This window comes from Lethenteron reissneri, chromosome 42 (assembly GCF_015708825.2).
Source record: "Lethenteron reissneri isolate LAM-NWPU_2019-01 chromosome 42, ASM1570882v1, whole genome shotgun sequence".
In the NCBI taxonomy this organism is placed as follows: domain Eukaryota; kingdom Metazoa; phylum Chordata; class Hyperoartia; order Petromyzontiformes; family Petromyzontidae; genus Lethenteron; species Lethenteron reissneri.
This window is the reverse complement of record NC_083820.1, coordinates 649587-675193: the sequence shown is the minus strand read 5'-3', so window position 1 is coordinate 675193 and position 25607 is coordinate 649587. Positions and strand designations below refer to the sequence as shown.

The 25607-nt window shown below is 51.5% G+C and overlaps 1 protein-coding gene across 2 annotated transcripts in view; it reads left to right on the top strand.

Moving 5' to 3' along the window:
- Nucleotides 1-20553, top strand: part of LOC133352949 (disks large-associated protein 1-like) — a 53634-nt gene extending 33081 nt beyond the window's left edge. Inside the window, exons 5-13 of one of the 2 annotated variants that reach the window (XM_061568963.1) lie at nucleotides 5349-5554; nucleotides 5902-5971; nucleotides 7206-7464; nucleotides 7951-8447; nucleotides 10143-10237; nucleotides 10911-11437; nucleotides 12899-12990; nucleotides 16755-16907; nucleotides 18649-20553. In XM_061568963.1, the coding sequence (XP_061424947.1) occupies nucleotides 5349-5554; nucleotides 5902-5971; nucleotides 7206-7464; nucleotides 7951-8447; nucleotides 10143-10237; nucleotides 10911-11437; nucleotides 12899-12990; nucleotides 16755-16907; nucleotides 18649-18867 (2118 nt within the window). In that variant the 3' untranslated portion in view covers nucleotides 18868-20553. Of the gene's footprint in view, nucleotides 1-5348; nucleotides 5555-5901; nucleotides 5972-7205; nucleotides 7465-7950; nucleotides 8448-10142; nucleotides 10238-10910; nucleotides 11438-11593; nucleotides 11740-12898; nucleotides 12991-16754; nucleotides 16908-18648 lie in introns of those variants that run through there. The other variant, XM_061568964.1, reaches the window with a different exon arrangement.
- The last annotated feature ends 5054 nt before the right edge of the window (nucleotides 20554-25607 follow it).

The following is a 25607-nucleotide window of genomic DNA, read 5'->3' as shown; positions in this document are numbered from 1 at the left end:
ACTTCATGTTTTCTGTCGGACCTGCAGCAGCTGTAATGACTTTGTACGAGGAGCCATTTAATGCCGTCTACTGAAGGGAAATATGAGGCGATCAATATTGCAGGTTAATACTGCATATTTGTAATTCACGGGTAAATACTTTGTAAAGGTTTTGATGTGTTTATTTTGAATGTTGTTTTGGTTAATACATAAATATCCTGTGACGAGGGAAGGATTTCAGAGAATATTTTTAAAATACAAACGATAGAAGCCGCAAATATATGAGCTGAAATCAAGTGCATTTTTTTTTAAAAGAAAGCAAAACGTGGTCTATGGTTTTGCTGTAGAGTTTCATTTCTGATTGACTGTTCAACAGCCTGCTGGTAACTGCAGTAGGTGGCACACAACTCGCAGGCTATGGCCATCGCAGGAGGTATTCTGGACGTTTTGATGGTTGGTGGTGGTTGTGCTGGATGGGGAAATATTCTCCCGGGCCCTTGACTGAGATGGAGGTGGTCAAAACCCCGTGGTGTGTGCAGCGTCGCTCGGCTCACCATGGAGTCGGCTTCAGGCGGTGGGGGGTAGGGAGTTGGGGGGGGGCTCTCGGGGGAGAGAGGGGCCCTCTGCCGCGCAGGTCCATGTGAGCTCTCCGTGTGGCACTGCCGCGTGCCCAACCTGTGCCCACATTGCTCGCCACCACGTCTGTATGTACAGGCAGGCATCGACTTACAGACACCCATACTTACGAACACCCACACTTATGAACACCTATACTTATGGATACCCGTACTTATGAACATCCTCACTTACGGATACCCATACTTACAGACACCCTCACTTATGAACACCGATACTTATAAACACCCATACTTACGAACACCCATACTTACGAAAACCCACACTTACGAATACCCATACTTACGAACACCCATACTTACGAACACCCATACTTATGAACACCCATACTTATGAACACCCAAACTTACGAACACCCAAACTTACGAACACCCATACTTACGAAAACCTCCACTTATGAATACCCATACTTACGAACACCCATATTTATGAACACCCACACTTACGAACACCCATACTAACGAACCAGCTTCCACGGAATATAACAAAAATGAACATGGACTTAAACCGCGAACTCTCACTTGCAAATTGAATCGTGGATGGAACTATTTTGTTCAGAGAAGCGATCCTCTGCAATATGTAGTGAGTCGGCCTCACGCTGGTGGTGAGTGTTTGTGTGTGCATGCACACGTGTGTGTGAAAGTGAGTGTGTGAAAGTGAGTATGCGTGTGTGTGAAAGTGAGTGTGTATGCCCGAGGGGAGCGGTAGTGTAGCGGTTAGTGCGCTGCGCTACGAACCTGGCGACCCGAGTTCGATTCCCGCTCACGGCCAACACCCAGTGACGATTATCTGAACCGGTCCTGGGCCTCCCCCAGGTCGACTCAGCCTTAAATGAGTACCTGGTGGAGTGTGTAAACATCGCCACTGGGGAGACAAAGGCGGTCGGGCGTGGTGCTGGCCACCCACCCCCTCGTGTACCGTACCGGCCTTCATAGGTGCTCCCTAACAGCACTTGCCTCTACAGTCTGTTAAGGCTATACTGGGGATCTTTGTGTATGCCTGTGTAGTGGGCACCGTGACGACCGAGACGTTGAAGTAGAGGCAACACTTATACTGGTAGGAACGAAGTGAACCAGCCTACAATAGATTATATCGTCCGTCCGTCCGTCCGTGTAGCAACATCGCCCCCTACTGCAAACACTTGGCAGGACCCTACAAAAACCTTTAGACTCAGTGACGCTTTCCTGGCTAAACAAGTGTAACATTCCCTTATAATTCCCTGAGATAGCTTTTAATTAAAACATTTATCCTGGCTAAACAAGTGTAACATTCCCTTATAATTCCCTGAGATAGCTTTTAATTAAAACATTTACATTAAAAATTAACTCACAGCGGCCTAAAGCCTACAGCTAGGCCTAAAGCCTAGAACTAGGCCTCAAACTCTCCCTTCGTATCGTACCCCCGCGTGTGTGAAAGGGAGTTAATGTTTAACAATGTAACATTCCATGATGTTTTTTTTAAATAGAAACATTTATATTTAAAGCTGTTACATTAATAAATAAATAAAATTAATTAAAAATGAACTCACAGCGGCCTAAAGCCTACAGCTAGACCTAAAGCTTCCAACTAGGCCTCAAACTCTCCCTTCGTATCGTACCCCCGCGTGTGTGAAAGGGAGTTAATGTTTAACAATGTTACATTCCCTGATGTTTTTAAATAGAAACATTTAAATTACAAACTTTTACATTAATAATTGAAACATTTAAATTAAAAATTAACTAACAGCGGCCTAAAGCCTACAGCTAGGCCTAAAGCCTAGAACTAGGCCTCAAACTCTCCCTTCGTATCATCCGATTAGGTGTAGCAACATCGCCCCCTACTGCTTGTGCTACGAAAGTGGCGACCCGAGTTTGGATCTCGCTCATAGGCCAACACCAGTGATGATTATCTGAACCGGTCCTGGGCCTCCCCTAGGTCGACTCAGCCTCAAAAGAGCACCTGGTGCTGTGTAAACATTATCATTAGGGAGACAAAAGCGGTCGGGCGTGGTGCTGGCCACCCACCCCCTCGTGTACCGTTCTGGCCTTCATAGGTGCTCGCTAACAGCACTTGCCCCAACAGTGTGCTCAGTCCATACGGGGGATCTTTGTTGCATGTGTAATTGTGGTGACTCATTTCCCCGCTTCCGACAAGCAAGCCAGCATTAGGACTCAAGGTAAGTGAAAATGCAACAATTTTTTTCCTTATATTTGTAGTGACTTGTAGCCTCACTACACAATAACACACGCGTGTGACGTCACTACGCGAGGGAGCGTTACTACCACGCGGGTACACACGCATACACATGACGTCATCACGGCTGGACGCGGGAATGACATCACGGCCGGTTCGGGAGATCTGGAGGCCGTGCGTCAGGGCCGCAGGGGGTATTGTGAGGCCGTGGCACTCTTGAGTGAACCCGGCTGAACACGTGACCGGATCAAGGTGGGGGCCGGGGGCCCCTGGGGCACCCTGTGAGTCACGTGGACAGGAGAGGAGCCTTCTCGAGAGTTCTCGAAGGTGGGCGTGGCCGGGATGTGGCCCGGACACGCCGAGGCGCATATAAGCGGCCTCCGCACCGGGTTCGAGGCTGCTCGTGTCAAGAAAGAAGATGCGTCAGGAAGACACCTCGTGAAGAAGAGTCAAGCCTCAAGTCAGCGTGACCAGCCAGTAGCCCTCCTAGCTTGGACACGCGAGTTGTATCCGAGAGTCGGTGCTAGTGAGTGATGTGTGTTAACGAGAATAGGTCGGTGGTCACCAACCTATGTTAAGTGTTGCGTTGTATTAACAATAAATAGTGTTGCCTTCCAAGAAGTTGTGAGTGCGCCTAATTCGAGCCCATTACATATTTATGTTAATTTAATGCTTTGTTTACTATATAGTATTTCTTTATAGTGCTACATGCAAATGTACAATATGTATTCTTAATTATGAGTGTAACAATGCTTCCCTTGTTGAACCATAACACATTTAAAAATAAGAATTCAAATTTATAATGCGCATTCCACCCTAGGATCCCAATGCGTATATAAATACCCAACACTGACCGTATGGGCATTTAAATACAGTACATTATTGTGTTCCGACTTACGAACGGCTCTCAGGAACGAATTGTGTTGGTGAGCCGAGGACTGCCTGTCTGCTGAATTTCTTTCGAACTCAACTATAACAAGCAGCAGTGTCCCCGTGTTTCGTGTTAGGAGCTGGGAACACCGATGACCGTGCGGCAGAACTAAACTTTTTTTACTTTACCAGGTAGGACCCACTGAGCTTTCTCAGAAGCGACCTGGCCACAAATGATAACGAAGTGGCTTATCATCACGTGGAAATGTATCGCAGACAAATACTCTATAGTGCATGTTTTAAATGTAGAGGGAAAAACCGGAGGACCCGGAGAAAAATCCACGTGACCACGGGGAAAGAGAGACGCAAACCCCAAATATACAGCAGCCGGCGTCAAGGTCGGGATCGAACCCATGACCTCCTGCATACCAGGCGAGGGAATTAATATCTCGAGATCGTGGTGCCCTCGCATAACCGAGTCAAAGTTCCTGACTTCAGCCAGCAGGCCTCAAGGGTCACTCAATCTCCTGCCTGGAATCACCCATGCCCAGAGCTGAAAGTGGCGCTTTTATGCATATGCATTGTAAACTTTTAATACACACACGGTGTAATGATATTCTACTGCATTTTATACACACACACTATCGTGATTTAGTTTTTGACGAAGCGCGCTATGCACCGAGCATCTGAGAGAACTTTATACCCCGTCTCATCATAAACACAAGAGATGCCACCCCCAGTGGCAGCGGCCCCTGTGGATACGTGACTCAGCACAGTACCTGGTTTGCAAATTGCCAGTGGTCTTCTGGCAGGGGGCTACGATTGCCGTGTGTGTGTACGATCCCCATTGAGCGCATTTGCGCGTACATTTTCGAACGTTTTAAAGCGGAAAACTACAACAGACTTGCAACCGGCTTCTAAGCAACTGTGCAGAATCATGGGGCGCCGTGCCCTGCCCGACCATGCCAGCTTGCCGCACAAAAACAAAGATGGTGCCACTGGCCCTTGATTCCTATATCCCCCCCCCTATCGACAGCCCTCGGCGCCACGTAAAGCTAGTTGCGACTTACAGCCCACATGGCACAGCCGTGCTGTAATGCTGTGGCACCAGGATAACGCCTGGAATGGGAGATGACACTACCACTACTCGACACAAATAGAGATCAACACAGCGAGACCGCTGCCAGGGGCTCGGTGCAAATCCAATTACCAATTTTTACCTATTTTATCTAATCAGGTAAGGCCCACTGAGCTGTGTAGTTCTTTTTCAGAAGCGACCTGACCACAAATGATAGCTCAACGAAGTGGCTTTTGTGGAAATTGATGGCAGCCAGATACTCTTAAACGCACATTGAATCTAAATGTGAAGGGAAAATCCGGAGCACACCGATAAAAATCCACTCGACCATGGTAGGAGAGTAAGCACACTCCAGATATTCAAGCGTCAGGGTCAGGATCGAACCCACTACCTTCATGCATACCAGGCGAGGGAGATAACATCTCGCCACCGCAGCACCCCAATCAATTTCTATCAGACGAACACATGCCGATTGCTGGACTGTCTGGGTCAAACCTAGACAGGTGGCACCCCAGTCCCCCCCCACCACCTTGCCCCCCCCCCCCCCCCCTCTGTGTCCACACGGCCGGAAAAAAAAACAATCTTAATGCAGAAGTGTCCGCTTGTGTCACAGGTGCCCAAGGAGGAATGGAACGTCGGGAAGGAGGACGAGATCCCTTGCAGACGCATGCGGAGCGGCAGCTACATCAAGGCGATGGGCGACGAGGACAGCGGCGGGGAGTCGGACAGCCCCAAGGTGTCCCCCAAAGGGGCCTCGCGGCGGGAGAGCTACCTCAAGGCCACCGGGCAGCGCACCATGAGCGAGCACGCCGCCGACAGGTAAACCGGGTTCTCCGCACTCCCAGTCGGCAAGTGGCTCATGCTGTCGCTCGCTGTGACTCATCGTGTCTCATGTCTTGCGTTGCGACTCGCTGTGTCTCGCGGGTGTCTGACGCGTCTCGTGTTGTGACCGAGCGTTGTGACCCATGCTGTGACCGAGCACTCTGGCCCACGCTGTGACCCACGCTGTGACCCACGCTGTGACCCACGCTGTGACCCATGCTGTGACCGAGCACTGTGACCATGCGCTGTGACCCACGCTGTGACCAAGCACGTGACCATGCGCTGTGACCCACGCTGTGACCCACGCTGTGACCATGCACTGTGCGTGCGTGTGCTGATCGCAGGTACCGGTCGCGTAACGAGAGCTACCTGCGAGCAGTGAGCACCGTGAGTCAGGCCAGCTGCGTCAGCCAGGTCGGCAAACCCGCACGATCGATCGCTCTACGCTCGCCCGCTGCCAAAACCACATCGCCCAGAGTCGGCCTTTTACACCTCAACCGAACCCACTCACGGAGCTTCCCTTTGACATGAACACAGGCGCAGGAGCACGCGACACCCCGTATGCACGTGGCGAACATGACGAATATGCCGAGAGACCCTGCGATGAGCAGAGGTGCTTCCAGGCCCAACCGGCATTCGCTGGAGAGGACTGATTGGCACCCGGTCCACGGTGGCTCCGCAAGGAAGCGTGGCGGCGAGCATGGCAGAGCCCCAGTCAACTGCGAGGACGAGCAGGGCCCGAGAGAGCCTGCCAAGGGAGGGGCTCCGAGCTAGTGATGAGGGCTGCCACCTCGCTCGGGGCTTTGCACCACGGCAGGTCGTGGGAAGGAGACTCTGCCGCAGCATCAGGAGAGTGGGAGAACTGCAAGCAAACGCATTGTCCAGAGTTATTATATATTATTAGCAATTGCAGAAAAACTGGGACTTTTAATATCCCAAAGAAATGTGCAGAATTTGTAGGACAGCAGGTGCCTAAAAAAAAGGATACTGGGAAAACCCGAACAGATGGCAACCCAACATCCGAATCTAGGGCTATGGGATCTCTTTATAACATGATTACCACTTCCTATTTTGGGTCTGGGGTGGAGCGGTGGTGCAGTGGCTAGTGCATTGTGCGATGAACCTGGCCACGTGAGTTCGAATCCTGTTTAGGTCACGGCTCTTATTATATGCAGCACGGTGGCGAGATGTTAACTACCTCGCTTGGTATACAGGAGGTCGTGGGTACGATCCCCACCCTGACGCCTGTATATTTGGATTTTGCGTGTCTCTGATCCAGTGGTTGTGTGGATTTATCTCTGGGCCCTCAGGTTTTCCCTCCACATTTATAAACATGCGTTTAGACTATTTGGCTGCTATACATTTCCACGTGATAGGCCACTTCGTTGAGCTATCATTTGTAGTGAGGTCGCTTCTGAAAAAAAGCTGTATAGCTCAGTGAGCCTTACCTGGTAAAATAAAAAAAGATATAAGTCAAACAGCCCCCATGGAAAGGCTTACTTCCAGCAGTATATTGAGAAAGGGCTGTGGATTATTAGTAATTATGATGTTCGTTTTACTTTGGATCCCCACAACTCGTTTTGATTAACCGGTAACTTCCATCTGTGGCTGTTATGTGTGTCTGCCTGTGTGCGCGTGCGTGTTTCAGTTTGAGACGGTGTGTGAATCCGTGTTCAGTGAAATGGAGTCTCAGGCAATGGAGGCCCTGGACCTGCCTGGCTGCTTCCGCTCGCGCTCACACAGCTACCTGCGAGCCATCCAAGAGGGATACGCCGACGGCAGCGACGGCGTCTCCATTCGCTCCGGGTCACCGCCGCCGCCAATGACCGCCATCTCGACCATCAGAGCCAGCGCCGGCGCGTGCTATCAGCCGGCGCGGACCTCTCAACAGATCTGTCACACCGCCGGTAACAAGCCGCTCGTTTGCCTGCCATGCAACGCGGCCCACAACGGCATTGGCAAAAGTAGTGCTCAAGAACCGCAATTATATACCCTCCCACCTCTCAATTATACTCTATCACGTTTCTGGCCTCTGTGTGTGTTTTGAGGAAGGGCCTTTGCCCAAAACATTGTCTATGACACACTCTGCCTTTTTAGCGCAGCGTTTTTTGCCGAGTCTATTCGCCTGCGAGGGCGTTCACAGTTGTGCTGATGCTGTCGCTCTACATTGTCGTCCTTCGCGCCCCCACCTCCTATTAGCACGGTTGACTATGTACGGTACGAAAGAAGTTCAACGTACACACGCGTACATACGCAAAGTAACATCAACCCCCACCCCTGATTAAAGAACTTGGCAAAACTTTCCTAAAAATACATAACTGAGACTCAGTGAGGCTTTCCTGGGTAAGCAAGCGTAGTCGGAATAATAATGACCAATGTGTTTTACCTTTCAGTGACGACTATAACAACATTTAAGAAGCCACCACCAATCCCCCCACGTTCGGCCAAGCCGATGATCTCCGTCACGACGCAAAGCAGCACCGAGTCGGTCCAGGACGCTTACTTGGAGCCTGCCGGCGCCGGCAAGCGGCGCAACGGCGCAGCTGCCACGGCCTTGCAGCCGGTGCCCCGCCAGAGGGCCGGCACCCGCACCGACAGGGCGGGTCCCGGCGCCGGGCGGCCCTCGCCGCTGCAACGCACCGTGCTGCCGCGGGCTAACCAGGCCTCGCCGGGCGGGCCCGCCGGGGCGACGCCGTGCTCCGAGTGGGGCCAGCAGAACTACAGCAACTCCTCAGACAGCCTGGACAGCGCCAAGGCCCTGAGCGTCGCCATGGAGGCGGCGGCCGCTCAAAAGCACGGCCCCGGCGAGCACTGGGAGAAGGAGCAGCCGGAAGTTACCCTGGTGGTGGCCGAGCCGCTGCCCGCTCGCTGTCTCTCCATCGGAATACAGGTACGCACGCACCACCAATATAGGTATGCGCGCGCGCACGCACAATAATAATATAGGTACGCACGCATGCAAACACCGCCAATACGGGTACACGCCTCATGCACACCGCCGACTGTACGTTGCAGTGTTTGTGGTTGTGCTTCAGTTTTTGCAAAGGCATTTTCTTGCTATGCTAGAGGAGCATGTTAACCCTTTCCCATTCCGAGAAGTCTGCAAGTTGCAGGGTGGTGTCTTGTTCACCGCCGAATCTCGGAACGCGCAAGCGGTGAGCGTTCATTTTATTTAGAGGGGCATAGCGCCGTTTTCAAAGACGTCGTTACTAACCGCAGTGAACCGTAGCGACACCACCCCCGCACTCTACGATAGCTGGCACCAATCTGTGCCACGCGCCCACACGCATGGCCTTGTGGGAGCCTCGGTACGTCTTCCGACCTGAAGACGTTCCAATAATGTTATTTTATTTCATAATGACGTACATGTACATCAACAGAACGGGAAAGGGTTAAGTTTCCTTCGTGGGCATGGTTGTTGGCGTGGTGAGCAGCGCAGCGTATGGATTGGGATGCAGGCATGAGCATGGAAGTTCCATCTCTCCCACTGACCAAACCCAGACATATTTGCTAATTGGCCTCGGTCTATTAATAAAACTGCGCATTATGCAATTAAATTAAACACAACACAGGTAGCAGATCCGGTAATAATCAATGCCTGCCACCCGATCGCCGACGAACACGTTGGCCACTTTGCCGGACGATCTGAGTGAAACTCAGAGGTTGCGGCCCTCAGTAAGTACGTGGAAGATTTTTACCGAGCACAAATGACCCGCGCCCCCTGTCAGCACCCATGGCTCAGTCGCTGGACAGCGGCGGTCTACGGTTTGGTGTAGAGAAGCTCCCTCGCCACCGGCTTTGCATAACATACAGTCAAACAATTCTCCTTTTTCTTCTTCCAATGACGCTTCTGCCACTGCCGCCCTCCTCCTGTGTGAAGCCGGGTTGCCAAGTGTAAATAAGTAAAACGATTGCACCTGGGGCACAGTCGTGTGCAAGCTCCCAGCCGATCGTCTGTTTTAACTTGTGCCACCTTGTGTTCTTATTGGAACACATCGGTCATCTTACTCGTGCGGTGTAACTCCTCTCAGCCACGGGCGATGTGGGGGGGCGGGGGGCGCAAACATCATGGGGAACTTAGTGCTGTCCGCAAATTTACTCCACTTAGCCATGAAACATTTGCTTTGGTTCAACGGAGACGCAAGGAGGCAGAGACACGGGGAGACACAGGGAGGCACGCTCCTTCGGGAGAGGGTGTTTAAACTCTCGAGAGCGTGAAGTTCCGCACGAGTGCATTGCTTGTCAGGTTAGAAACTTCCGTTATTTAGATTATTCTAAATAGCTCAATGGGCCTTACCTGGTAAAATAAAAAGAGTTTAGTTCTGCCGCACGTTGTTTGTGCACGGTTATTGTATTTTTTAAAAGTTATTTGTTTATCATTTCCTATACTTTGCACTCCTATCGTGATTTTTGTAGTTTCTTGTTGTAACGTTCTGACCAGCCCCGGCTGGATATCTGTGAAAAAACAGCTTCATAGCTCGAAGGATTCCTCCAATATAACTACATATTCTCATTCTGACATTTATAATGAATGCTGCTGCTGCACGTACAGTGTCCAGTGAGGGATGTGTGTTCCTCTGTGCAGGTGGACGGCCCGGAACAAGTACCAGAAGCAGAGAAGGAGACTAAGATCTTGAGTCGCTTTCAATCAATTGGCATTCAGGTGGAGGAGGAGCGACGGTAAGTGTCAGGTGATGGGGGGAACCAGTCTGGGGACGACTAGGGGCGCTATCTCGCTGGACGAGGCGTTGCGCTCCGCGGTGTTTAAAAATGTCCATCGGCGGTTGCTCTTGTTCATGAGCAGCTTTCACAAGTCTTACCCCTTCTACGTAGGGCCCCTGCTACTAAATTGCCAAGTTAACCCCTGTTCCCTAAGGTCAACCCCTGCCTCCTGGGCCATCCCCTGCCCCTGATGGTCAACTTCTGCCCCCTGGGGTCGACCCCTGCCCCCTAGGGTAAACTTCTGCCCCCTTGGGTCAACCCCTGCCCCCTGGGGTCAACCCCTACCCCCTGGGGTCAACCCCTGCCCTCTGGGGCCAACCCCAGCCTTCTATGGTCAACCGCTGCCCCCTGGGGTCCACCCCTGCGCTCTGGAGTCAACCCCTGTCCCCTGCGGTCAATCCCTACCCCTTGGGGTCAACCCCTACCTCCTGTGGTTAACCCCTACCCCCTTGAGCCAAACCCCTGCCTCTCTGTGACCTCAAACTCACCGGCCACGGTTGGAAAAGACATCGAATAAATTACTAAAACAATTACAAATAAACGGCAACCGCGTCTCAAAGAATCACAAATGAACAACTTTGCAGAACCATCGCCAGAAGCTGAACACGACTTGTCTGTGCGCATGGGGCAGCTTGGGCCGCCTGGGCCGCTCCAACAGCGTGTCGGCGAGTGTGCAGGCCGACCTGGAGCCGGAGGGCTACTACGCGGTGGACGAGGGCGGCGGCGGCGGCGGCATCGCGCGCGACAAGGACGGCTCCTGCCGCGGGGGGCCGCTGCGGCGGCGCTCCTCGGAGACGGACGCGTTCATGCGCTACGCTCGGCGTGCCGAGATGCGCCGCCAGGAGAACGTGCAGAGCGACGACTCCCCACCCGAGTTCGACCCCTGGCGCCTGCCGGGGTGCCCCGGCGGCCGGCCGGGGGGAGCGCCGCCCCCGCCGCCCCCCGAGGTGCGCATGTCGAGCGTGGGGGACTCGCGCAGTGCCGCCGCCGCCGCCAGCCGGGAGCCGCTTATGCTGCTGCTGGCGGCGCCACGGGCCAGCGCAGGGCGCCGCGACGGCACCTGGTTCCTCAAGCTGCTGCAGGCCGAGCGTGAGCGCATGGAGAGCTGGTGCCAGCAGATGGAGAACGACGCCGAGGAGAACGACCTGCCCGAGGACAGTGAGTTACTCCGTTCCCTGGTCCTCCCGGAGCCGCAGGTTGCTTTTGCGCAGATTTCTATTTGGTTGCCATTTTTTTTTCTTATTTTTTGTTCTCGCTTTCATTGTCGTGCTTACCATTCTTGTTTTTGTTTTTGTCATTGTTGTTGTGACCCAGGTCACGCCTGCAAGTGAGACTGCATCCCCCCGTCTCTAGAGTCATTGCCTCGTTACACAGAATCAAGTTAAACTTGTAACATCCCGACACAGTTCCAGGACGACTAAACACCCTTGTCTCCACGCTCGCGAATGGATACCCTGCAGGTTTATTGTGTGTGTGTGTGGCTGTGTGAATGACCTCCCTTGTGGCTTGATCGAATCCCAGCATGTGCCATAGTTTTTACTGTCTCCTCGCAGTTTACAAGTCTGAGACAGAAGCTTGTGTCAGGCTGCCACACGATGAACCCCGACTCTTCTGACGACTCGTAGCAGCAAGGGTGGGCCCTTGAGGCTTTATCGCCTGGGCTATGTGAGGCTGGCTCATTTAATTACCGTTTTCATCTGGCAGCCTTCAACGAGTCCACGATGGGATGATGGTTATATTTATTGTCACGATACTCTTATCTAGTGTCCTATGAATCACAAATTCCACGCAATCCGCGCATCTTCCTCTTTTCCGTGTAGTCGGGTAGGTGGATGGGGAAGCCTCTCGTTACTGATGGATAGTGAATTCCGTGGGTCACACTGAATGACGGTGATGACAAGGCTCGATTATTGCGGCAAGGCTCGATATTTGCCAACTCACTCCTCTACAGGACGTCTGGCAAAAGAAAACGTTAGCAAGCTGCAGGGTGTCCAAAATTATTTGGCACGTGTCGTGACGGGTACTGCAAGACCCGACTGTGTCCGTCCAGTTGCTCCCAGAGCTACATTAGCTTCCGGGTTGCCGAACGAACACGTTGCAAGGTCGCACTCACTACACACAACAAAGTGCTTGCCACAAATGAGCCACAATTCCTTGCTGATCTCGTCAAGGAGCATAAACTATCACGTGAACTCCGGTCATCCTCATAGTAGCTATTAGTTGGTCATCAAACAAAGACGGTCACCGCATCGCACGCTTTCAGATGCGCATCTGCGGCCGTCTGGAATGCTCTTCCTTCCGATATTAGGAAGTTGCTTGAGCTATGAACTTTTAAATAATCTCGATTGAAAACTTATTTCTTCCGTACTGCTTTTTGTGTTTAGTTTGTCGTCCTTCCCCTACACCTCCAATGAGCACGGTTGGCTACGTTTAACATACATTGTAGTATCCATCTAGTGCATACCAACCTTTCTACGGTTAACACGAGTGATCATCCCAGTTTCTGCATCGACCTGCGTCGACCTAGAGGGCTGTACCGTGCACATGACAAGGGTGTTGGTTGGGTGTGCTGTGTGTGCTGTGTGTGCTGTGTGTGCTGTGGTGCGTGCTCTCCTGCAGTCTTGGGGAAGATCCGCAGTGCAGTGGGAAGTGCGCGACTGCTCATGTGCCAAAAATTCCAGCAATTCCAGGGACTGTGCCATGAGAACCTGGTGAGTGCCAGGTCTCGACTGGAGGCGTGGAAACGCCACGGCTAACGTGCCACGTGCCGCAGCGCATGTGTCATGTTAAAAACACACTGTACAGTGTACGAGGCATGCGATTTTTATTTTACCAGGTAAGGCCCAATGAGTTCTCTAGCTATATTACAGAAGCGACCTGGCCACAAATGATAGCTCAACAAAGTGGCTTATCGCGTGGAAATTTAAGCAGTCGAATGCTCTAAACGCGTGATGTTGATTTTAAATGTGGAGGGAAAACCCGGAGAACCCTGAGAAAAATCCACGTGATCACGGGGAGAGAGACACGCAAACTCCAAATATACAGTAGCAGGCGTCAGGGTCTGGATCGAACTCACGACCTCCTGTATACCAGGCGAGGTAGTTAACGTCTCGCCACAGTGGCTCTACAGGGCTGGATTGAGCTCCCCCACTCCAGCCTACCCCCCTCCAAAAAAATATCCCCCCTCTAGCCTTACACACAAACTGTTGGGGCATGTGCTGTTAGCGAGTGGCACCTACGAAGGCAAGAATGGCACACGAGGGGGTGGGTAGCCAGCACCACGCCCGGCCGCCTTTGTCTCCCCAGTGGTCATGTTTATACACCACACCAAGTACTCATTCGAGGCTGAGTCAATCTAGGAGAGGCCTATACTGGTTCAGATAATCGTCACTGGTGTTGGCCGTGAGCGCGAATCAAACTCGGGTCACCGGGTTCGTAGCGCAGCATGTTACGCAGCGCGTTAACCGCTACACTACCGCTCTCCACACACACATACACACCAGGATGCATACTCGGTTCCAAACGATAAACAGTATTTTCTTAATGTGTGTTTATATGTATTATTTTCTTGTGGGGTCCTTCAAGTTTTGGGCCTTGGACAAATGTCCCGTTTGCCCCTTAAAAGGATTGGGCGAGGGTGCGCAGGATTAACATGTGTCTCTACATCAATTGAACTTTTAAACATCTCACCGAACACCTGCCCACGTAACGGACACTTCTGAACATCACAGGAAACTGCTCTATATTGAACGCGTTCTCCAGATGACATCCAATGGATTCCTACCCATTTTCCCCATAATTGATAAAACTTCTGAATCTGCTCTCGTTTACCATTGCTACATAGGAATGACAAAATAAACAGCTTGTTGTACGCCTATTCCCAAGGGTGAGTCGGAGGATTTTGAAGTGGGAATTAATTCCTGTAGGTGTCCAAGCAGGGAATGAGTAACATCACACTTTGACATTTTTTGCGACTTTCGGATTGAGCGCGAGCATTTTTGCCGAATCCAAGCTAACGCTGCAGTAAACATTGTATTTAATGTGCAATGCACTCTGCAGTAAGCAGCGTACACATTCTATGGGACCTTTTTTCCAGTGTCGAAATGATGAAAAATATTTAAGAATAGGCTTTACCCCTTCTGGCATTAAAACCACCAGACAGCCTGGTGTAGGCCAATCAGTTTCAAAGTGAATGATCTATTATCAGAGCATGTATTATCAGGGCATGTATTATCAGAGCATGTATTATCAGGGCATGTATTATCAGGGCATGCATTATCGGGGCATGCATTATCAGGGCATGTATTATCAGAGGATGTATTATCAGAGCATGTATTATCAGAGCATGTATTATCAGAGAATGTATTATCAGAGCATGTATTATCAGAGCATGTATTATCAGGGCATGTATTATCAGGGCATGTATGATCAGAGCATGTATGATCAGAGCATGTATTATCAGGGCATGTATTATCAGGGCATGTATTATCAGAGCATGTATTATCAGGGCATGTATTATCAGAGCATGTATTATCAGAGCATGTATTATCAGGGCATGTATGATCAGAGCATGTATGATCAGAGCATGTATTATCAGAGCATGTATGATCAGAGCATGTATTATCAGGGCATGTATTATCAGAGCATGTATTATCAGGGCATGTATTATCAGAGCATGTATTATCAGGGCATGTATTATCAGAGCATGTATTATCAGGGCATGTATTATCAGGGCATGTATTATCAGGGCATGTATTATCAGAGCATGTATGATCAGAGCATGTATTATCAGGGCATGTATGATCAGAGCATGTATGATCAGAGCATGTATGATCAGAGCATGTATGATCAGAGCATGTATGATCAGAGCATGTATGATCAGAGCATGTATTATCAGGGCATGTATTATCAGGGCATGTATTATCAGAGCATGTTTTGTCAGAGCATGTATTATCAGAGCATGTATTATCAGAGCATGTATGATCAGAGCATATATGATCAGAGCATGTATTATCAGGGCATGTATTATCAGATAATGTTTTATCAGGGCATGTATTATCAGAGCATGTATTATCAGAGCATGTATTATCAGATAATGTTTTATCAGGGCATGTATTATCAGGGCATGTATAATCAGAGCATCTATTATCAGAGCATGTATTATTAGGGCATGTATTATCAGGGCATGTATTATCAGAGCATGTATTATCAGGGCATGTATTATCAGGGCATGTATAATCAGAGCATCTATTATCAGATGATCTATTATCAGGGCATGTATTATCAGAGCATGTATTATCAGAGCATGTATTATCAGGGCATGTATAATCAGAGCATCTATTATCAGAGGATCTATTATCAGGGCATGTATTATCAGGGCATGTATTATCAGAGGATCTATTATCAGGGCATGTATTATCAGGGCATGTATTATCAGAGGATCTATTATCAGAGCATGTATTATCAGGGCATGTATTATCAGGGCATGTATAATCAGAGCATCTATTATCAGGGCATGTATTATCAGAGCATGCTTTTCCACAAGTACATATGGTTAATGCAGACTTGATGCCTTGCAAAAGGGATATATTTGGTGTTTGAACATCTTGACACAAATTTAGTTTTATGAAAAATAAGAATAGGTTTTACCCTTTCTGGCAATAAAACAGGAGGTTTTAAGTTGTTCAAACACCAACTTAGACACCTTTGGCAAGAAATCAAGGCTGCATGAACCTTGTATACTTGCGTTGAACATGCTTTGATAATTATACATGGCATTGTCTTTGCAACTGATTGGCCTACACCAGAAAGGGTAAAGCATGTTCTTATATTTTTCATTAGCGTACACAGTTATAGTGCAATCTCACGCAACAGAGTATTATTACTCTCGACTCGTGGCCCTGTCGCACGGAGGACCGTGATAGACCGCTGCTGCTGCACTCGCCTTCTGCAGTCAGCGGCTGCTGCCTAACTCAATGCGATTGTCCTGCGGCGTCGCTTTGTCCGCTTTTCCGGTGTTTGGTGCGTGGGCTGCAACCGGTGCACCCGACGGCACCAGCATCGGATGCAGCGACAGCGACCGTTTGATTACGATCACAACGTGGAGTTTGGAACCACTCCATCTCAAGCCGCTCTACAAAAAGCGTGGGAGCATCGCGGCTAGACCAGCGGGAATGTTCATTTATTTCACATTTTGAGGTAAAGAAAACTGAGTAGACAGAGAGGAGGTCCTTGAGATTGCACTAGAACAGGGCAGGGAGCCAGCAGCATGGATGGCAGGGGGATGAAGTTCCTTTGTGGTAGTGCCGGAAGAGATTGATCAGAGATAGGAGATGCATTCAGAAGAAACATACAGTAGATGTGATGAGAAGATATACGCGTGAGAGTTAGGAAACAGTGAGTGAGGGGCAGCTTAGCAACATCACCGCGGAAAAGTATCCGTCGCAATAATGTAACTGATTTTTTTTTTTTACAGAACCCTACAGCAGACCCACACCCCACGTCGCAAGACCTGGCCGGCTTCTGGGACATGCTGCAGCTGGCCATTGAGGACGTTGGCATGAAGTTCGGGGAGCTACAGCAGCTGAAGGTCAACCAGTGGAAGGAAGCCGACGCGGAGGAAGTCCAGGTAGCCTCGCAGAACCACGTCTCTACGTCATGGCTCACCTGCTCAGACGCTGTCATTCCCTGCCAGCGTTTCACGTGTTGTCTTTTAAGTGGATGATGATCAATGAAACTCGCTTCTTCTTATGCCAGGAAGATAGAATAGTGAAGATGCCATCCTTAAAAATGGCAATAAGCACACACACACGTGTAGAAAGGTGAACACATCTTTACAAAGTCTGTAGACATTTGTTTCAACGTTAACGCACATGACAGTGAACGCTTCTTTTCTATCCGCGAGGGCTACGTTCTCGAAAACGCTCACGGATGCAGAATTCGCGAGTGCAGGAACCCTCGTTTGCAATAGGGAAAAAATGTGGTTACATCCCTGGTACGAGTGAACACAGGTGGGGAAATGGTAAATGCTTAATAACAATGACTACAATACATAAATAGTAATAAAAACAGATATATATATTTTTTTGTAACGGATGAGGATGATTTGACGGCGATGGAGAGGTGGTGGTGAGGAATTCAGGAGGATAACTCCACGGCAGACGCAGGCGATTGGTAAACAACTCCGCAGTTATCACTTCAGCACTGTGGGGGAGTGCGCAACCCGCAAACACTTTCCCTGAATGCATTCGCGTTCTTTGTAACGCAGTCGACTCATCAATACCAACGTGGATAGACGAGTCGACTGCGAGTCCCCTCGTCCAAAAGTTTAAATGCACAATGGCGAATTCGGAGAGGGATGACTGCGAGACTGAGGGCTTCGCGGACAGCCGAAGCGGCGTTCAGTAGTAACATGTACAGTAGGAACATGGACAGTAGCAACATGTACAGTAGTCACATGTACAGTAAGGGGCATTCTGCGTGAACCTCCCCGGTGTGGGTGGTCTGCAGGCACTAAGTGCAACTCGCGGATGCTGGAGTCCGGCGGGGTCGCGAATCGGGAACTTGTCGACATTTTGTAACTCGCGAATATGAAAAACTTTGCGAATCCAGAATGTGGCACGTGGCGAGGGCGTTTTTTTCTGCATCTATTTATTTATCTAGCTCAACGACGTCGAGATGCAAGGTTCGCCTGAAGTTGCACTTTGTCAACGCATCACAAGGACTGTCGAAAATAAATGTACGCGAGAGCGCAGGGTCACCTGTCAGCCTGTAACGTGGGGAGGGGAGGCGCTCTCCTCGCACTTTGTTGATGAACTATTCAATGGGAGAGCGGCCCCGAGCTTCGTGACCGAGTTTGTGTTGAAGTCGGGGAATCGTCCCGCTTCGAGAACCGGCAAAAACGTTCATCAAAAGGGGCATTTCGTGTGTGACTTCAAGGTTGTGGCATTGCCACAACCTTGAAGTCACAACACGGCTCTTGGCGCTGACCATCAAACAAAGGCGGTGGTCACCGCATCGCGTGGCGCTTTCAGATGCGCTTCTGCAGCCGTCTGGAATGCTTTTCCCTCCGATGTTAGGGGTCCACTGGGAGCTATGCACTTGTAAATCATCTACACTGAAACCGCCTCTCTTCAGAACTGCTTTTTGTGTTTAGTTTGTTGACCCCCCCCCCGCACCTCCCGATTAGTGTGGTTAGCTATGTACGGTGTGAAAGAAGTTCAACACACACACGCGCACACACGGATGTACATCATACTATTTTCTCACCCCAATTTCATGCCTGGACTAACGATGTTGCTGTTGCCTGTGTTCTGCGGTGGCGGTGGCGGCAGTGTCATCGTCGTGTTTTTTTTGCTGCTGTCCTACAGGAGGAGCAGCAGCTGCCGCCCCCCATGTCGCGCAAGCCGAGCCGCGGGCGCTCCACCCTCTACCGCCAGAAGTCGGCCGAGGCGGCGGACCGGCAGCGCGTGGAGGCGCGCAAGCGGCTCCTGGCGGCCAAGAGGGCCGCATCGATGCGACAGAACTCGGCCACGGAGAGCGCCGACAGTATCGAGATCTACATCCCTGAAGCACAGACTCGCCTCTGACTCGCGCGACGGAGCTCTCCCACTCCTCCTCTCCTTCCTCGAGTTGGGGTGGTGCTGCCGTTTTTGTAATTGTATAGAGGGGTGCGCCGTCGCGTCGTGTGTACACAGCCTCCTCCTTTAACACCGCCGCCGCGCGCGCACGCAGCGTGTACGGTACGTGGAACAACAACAAAAAACACTCCCCGTTACGTGACTGTGATATCTGGTGGTGGGGGGTGCGTATGTCAGCCTAAAGCTATAAGGGCTACTGCTGTGTGCACACGCAGTACAGCCTCGGCCATTGAGTGTGCATTTTAAAAAGAGGGGCTGTCGATGAACGATGCTGCCCAGCGGCCGCCCGTAGTATCAAGCGTTGGTCCAGGAAAGTGACCCCCAGAGATATCTGGCGAGCGACATTGGGGCTGGCGGCTGCTCGCTCGCATCACCGGGCAATTCCCGAGTCGTGCATTCTCGTTACTTTTGGCGATTGACGCTCATGCCACGGCCACCACGGGAGAAGGTGGGGGGGGGGGTGGTCCCATCTCGTGTCACCTCCACGCGGCTTACCAGCGGCGTGACTCTCGCGTCCCGCTCAACGTGGGCGACGCGTCTTCGAGGTCTCATTTCACGTTTTGCTTCTTTTTTGTGTTGTTGTGCATCGTTGTTGTCACTTAAAAAAAATGCCACAATTCGTGCTTAACCCCGTTCTGGTGAAGGACGAGCAAAGGGTTATAAATTGGAATCCTCACTTAACCCCTTCCCTATTATCAGGTATATACAGATGCCATCACCGCGAGGCCCAATCGGGGCTGTGGTTATAGCTTTGTTAACGTCCCCCTCACATTGCATCCACGCGTTTATATCGCAAACCCCCGATAAACCACGCGAGACACACTTCTTTCAATCACATTAAAATTGCATTTACAAATATATTTCTGTAACCGTCTATGTTCCTTATATATAGAACGCCTATACACAAAGTCTACCAATCACTTGCTTGCTTAATTTGTTGGGTAACAATGGTGTATAGTAATATATATATAAAAAGTGTTTGAATAGTATTCCGATGGATAACTAATTATAATACGACGGTAAAGTAGTTTTTACTTTAATATCAGTTTGATAGATCAAATATGGGCACTTAAATAAAAACATTTTCAGAGAAAGTACTGAATATGGTATTCGTGGACTGTCTGGTGTCGTCACGATGTGCCTGCATTGTGTGTAGGTTGCCAGCCATTGGCACGTCTCAAATTGATTCCCAAATCGCTGTCAAGGTCGTTTCACCGACAGCCGCCACTGCTGGCCGATTGCGTGCTCGGTGGCCTGGTGCATGGATTGTAATCGGCGAGTGTTTGAACGGTATTCCAATATTTATCCCTTAAAATAATGAAGGTAAACACATTCTATTTTATTATAACCGAACTTTCATCGTCAAATATGTATCCCTGCACATGTATTCAGTGGCAACTAAAGACCGTATTCCTTACCTGTCTACTCTAAGTCAATGGCATCTCATTAATGCGGGTTTCTGAAACGACAACAAAAAAATCACCGTCGCAGAGGAAAATCGCGAACATCCACGCGGGCGCGAGCTTCCAGGCTCGATCCGTCCTGCGCATCAAGCAGCCCCTACGCACGGATGTCGCTAGTGCAGTCAGACCAGCAGATTTACTATTTTACTGAACGGTGAATAAAACAACGAAACCCGTGGCTGGAAGAGCGCCGCGTGTGCTCGCATGTGTGGGTGGGGTGGGGTGGGTGCGGTGGGTGGGCGAGGTGGGGTGCATGGTTTGGGTGAGGTGGGGTGGATGCGGTGCGGTGGGGTGGGGTGGGTGAGGTCGGGTGAGGTGGGGTGGGGTGGATGAGGTGAGGTTGGGTGGGGTGAGGTGGGTGAGGTGAGGTGGGGTGGGTGAGGTGGGGTGGGGTGGGTGAGGTGTGGTAGTTGAAGTGGGGTAGGTGAAATGGGGTGGGGTGGTTGAAGTGGGGTGAAGGTGGGTGAGGTGGGGTGGGGTAGGTGAGGTGGGTGAGGTGGGGTGGGTAAGGTGGTTGAGGTGAGGTGGGGTGGGTGAGGTGGGTGAGGTGGGTGAGGTGAGGTGGGGTGAAGTGAGGTGGGTGAGGTGAGGTGGGGTGAGGTGAGTTGGGGTTGGTGAGGTGGGGTGAGGTGAGGGGTGGGTGATGTGGGGTGGGTGAGGTGGGTGGGTGAGGTGGGTGAGGTGGGTGAGGTGAGGTGGGGTGAAGTGAGGTGGGTGAGGTGAGGTGGGGTGAGGTGAGTTGGGGTTGGTGAGGTGGGGTGAGGTGAGGGGTGGGTGATGTGGGGTGGGTGAGGTGAGGTGGGGTGGGTGAGGTGAGGTGGGGTGGGTGAGGTGAGGTGGGGTGGGTGAGGGTCCCGCAAAACAACTCCCTACCTCCTTGTGGTGCTGGACGGCAACGTTGTGGTGGGCAGTGCCGTGGGAGGAGGGACAATTCTGATTGGCCTGTCCCTTCATGGCGTTTGTGACCACCACAGCGGCCAAATGGGGGCTCTGGACGGGTGCGAGCGGTTGGTAACCCCTCCACCTTCAATTAACTACCACTAAACTATGAGGTAAAACCTTTATTAAGCTTGTGCCGGTGGCCCCGGGGAGACGGGCGTCGATGACGTCTCCTCGCCAAACCCTATTTGGCGGAGCCAGGAGAACCCTCAGGGCTCCTCCAGAAACAACAAAAAGCCACGATGGATGGCCATGTGGAATGTTCGAACGCTCACTGCGGAGAAGAGGCTGCCACTCTTCTGTCGGCAGCTGGACCAATACTGCCTGGATCTCTGTGGTATTCAGGAGGTCCGGTGGACCGGCTCTGGCTCCTGCCACCATGAGGGGTGGACAGTCCTCTACTCGGGGCAGGAGACTGCCAAACAACAGGGAGTGGCTCTTCTTCTGAACAAAATAATTAAGGGAGCGTGGAAGCATGGCAGTGAGGTGTGGAAAGCTGTAAACCCCAGGCTACTTTGGGCTCACCTTCCCATCAACCAGAGGCGAGGAGTGGTGGTCGTGGTTTCATATTCCCTCACCAAAGACGAACATCCGTGGAGGGATCAGTCATATGCCTTCTATGACCTCCTGTCACAGGTGCTGGCGAAAGTGGCCCCTCGGGATAGAGTCATCTTGTTGGGTGACTTCAATGCCCAAGTTGGTCATGATGCTAGTGCCTGGTCTGGAGTGATTGGAAGGCATGGGCCAGGTACTTTGCAAGCCCACTGGCTACCAACAAAGATTCGTTCATGAAGCCATCCATATATATATGGACACAGACACAATTACAACCGAGAAGATGGATACAAACTGAGCAATCACCAGTTTAAGTCATAACTCGCTGTGATGATTCCATCCTACCTTCCGATGTTAGTAGTTGTTTTCGACTCTCTGCCTCAGCAGCTTTCCTGCTCTTTTTTCTCCTGATGACGATTGCTTGTGTTGCGATCCAAACGTCGTAGTTTTTTGTTATTTTATTTGAACCTATCTACGTGACTTTACCGAAAGAACCAAGAACATGTTATGTATGCCAATGATCTGGTAATTGCTGCTAACTCAGAGTGAGCAGCAGTTGGAGGCGCTGCTGCTGAACCTGGAGGTGGGGACTTACCATCAGCCCCACCAAAACTAAGCACCTGCCTGGGTATTTTGTACCATCAGACACTCCACCCCCACAACTCCCAATTGGTGATAGGGCAGTTGTGGAGAGAGTGGCGAGTTTCCCATACCTGGGCAGTGTGCACATGACTGGATCAGGTTTGACAGCAGAGGTCACCGAATCAGTCGAGCGACATTATATTTTCATCTGTTGCGTAACGCTGTGTGGAAGCTGCCTGGTCTGTTGCTCCACACGAAGCTTCATGTCTTCTCGGCCACAGTCATTACCTCCCTTCTCTATGCTTGCGAAACGTTGACCCCCCTAATGGAACATCTTCGCCGGTTAGAAACATTTAGGCTGGCCTGCCTACGATCCATTCTGGGTTTAACCAGGTTGGATTAAATCCCATCGGTGAGCTCCTCCGGCAGGCAAGGCTGCATTGGCTGGGTCATGTAGCCTGCATGCCCAGCCACCGCATGCCTAAACAGCTTTTGTTCGGCCGGATAGAGGAGGCTAAACTGGCGCGGCACGGGCTAGAGAAGAGATGGAGTGATATGGTACAGGAGGGAGGATGTGGAGCTGAGTGGACTTGCCGATGACTGGTACCAGCGGTGTCAAGATTGGCCACTGTGGATGAGGCTCGTGAAGGATGCTACTGGGCAGTTGGAGGCAGTCGCCCTCCAACAACAACGGAGTGGGGAGGAGCGACGCTCACAACAACGAGCGGCGCGCCGGGTGGATAAAGCACAGTAAGGGGCACAGGTGGTGCATCAGCCAGTCATCTCAGTCAGTCGACCCGTGGCACCTGCTGGGTCTGCCCCGTAATCTCCTGCCAGCGGGCGTTCAACACTTCACGTGGCCGCAACGTGCACATAGCCTGGCACAAGCGTCGTGGTGACGTCACCGCCACTGAGTGGCGAATGACGGTTGTTGTGGGGTGGGTGAGGTGGGTGAGGTGGGCGCGTTCTGCCAGCGCGGTCGGTGAGCATCCGGCGTCGGTAATGGAGGGAGCCACGCGGTCCCGCCGAGCCCTGCGCCATCCCCTCGCTCCTCTGGAGAGTGGCCAACGTGGAGACGACTCCTCTGCCCTACCGTCATTATGCCACACTGACCAGACGTTCAACCACAACCACGACGAGCTACGGTTGTACCCATTTACACTGCATGTACAATGTACGTATTGTTGAGATTCTCTCGCACCGCACATAGCCAACCGTGCTCATCGGAGGTGCGGGGGACAACCAAACGAAACAGGAAAAAAATAAGTTCTGAAGAAACGAGTTTTAAATCTATAGATTTAACAAGCGCACGGACCAGAGGCGGGATGATATAAGACAGTTGACTGACGCGACGGGAGGTCGAACCGGTGACCTCTGGTTCACAACTCCCCGTTGCGTTAAGAAGTGCGGTCCCAAAGTAAGGGCCGCGAGCATGAGCACTGCGATTCGCCCCGCGTCGCGTTCCTGCGAGGTCCGTGACCACGCGGGGTTTGGGACGCTTCACTGCTGCGCCTCACTGCTCCTTGGCCGCTCCTCGACTGCTCTTTGCCTGCACTTTGTCTGCTCGTTGGCTGCTCATTGGCTGCTCGTCGCTCCACGGAGCGCGTGGGGTGGTGCAGACCTTGACTGGGGGCTTTGATTGCCACACGGCAGCAGCAGCAGGAGGAAGAGGCCACGTCCCATTCTCTAAATTCCCAAGGTAATTTGCGCCGTGCACACCACCCACCACACAGTGAGCGCGTTGTCTCGGTGGAGTGCATTTGGCGTATTTTGAGGAAGTCGCCCTGTGGCTCAATGGGTGTCCCGTAAGTTCACGCTTGGTTTGGGCCGAGTTGATGATCCGGCCTAATCTGTGTCAAGACCCTCAACCACCCCGAGGTAACCAAAACAAATACATTGCCGCACCAATTGTGAATGTTTCAGCTCCCCGGCAAAGTCAAAGGGCCAATTCCCACGACTAAATGTTACGGGGCTGGGTTACGACGTTTCGTTTGGGACTGCATCAGAACTCGTCAGGACGAGAGTTGTCACGAAGTCAGAATAACAACGCAGGAAGTGAGAGAGGCGTGCTGCTTAGTTTGCTCGCTCGGGTCCTCACTGCGCCAAGATCTCGGGTGGTCAGTGGCCAGCCTTGTGGAGATTGGCACCGCCGCTGGAATACGGAGGCGGTGCGGCCCACGGTCACGATCGTGCCCAGCACGCGCCGCGTGATTGGACGTGGTGATTTGCGTTTTACTGCCGTTCACACCTCTGGGGGGGGTTGGGGGGGGGGCAGCTTAATGGGGCACCCCCCACCCACTCGCGCCGATTAGAATCGTCGCTTTGTGCCTGCGTGGCCGAGCGCGGCATCTGCGCACGCCCAGGGTGGGACGTGCCCCCACCCCCCTTGCCCGCACATCCGAGGAGCGCGCGCCGGTAACGACTGTCCCATTCCCTGGCACGCGTCGCAAGACCCGACACGTCTGCCCGGTGCTCGCCGAGCTTCATTGTGCTTCCGGTTGCCGAACGATTTGCATTATAGGGTCGGGCTCATTATACATAACAGAGCGCTTGCCACAAATGAACTACAATCCCTTGCTGATCTCGTCAAGGAGCTTAAACCATCACGCGAACTACGGTGAACCTCGCAGCAACAGATGTTGGCTGACCATCGAACAAAGACGCCGGTCACCACGTCGCACGCTTTCAGATGCGCTTCTGCAGCCGTCTGGAACGCTCTTCCGATATTCGGAAGCCACTGGAGCTATGCACTTTTAAATCACTTCGATTGAAAACACATTTCTTGAGAACTGCTTTTTGTGTTTTAGTTTGTTGTCCTTTCCTCGCACCTCCGATTAGCACGGTTGGCTACGTACAGTGCGAAAGAGGTTCAACATGCACACAGTACATGCATACTGGCAGCAGTCACTGGACGGCACTTCTGGCATTTACCACCAGCACCAGGGAGCGTGCCGCCTCCTTCGCCGTGCACACTGCGCCCAGCACACTGCCACCGCAGGACCGTGACAGACGGCAACGCATTGACGAGGTCTTCATCCGGCAGTGGATTGAGCATGGCTGATGCTGCTGATGATGACGTTCAACAATATTATGCCAAGTCAGAAACAGAGGAAGTGGATTTGATTCTTTTTTGTTTGTTTGTTCCCGAGT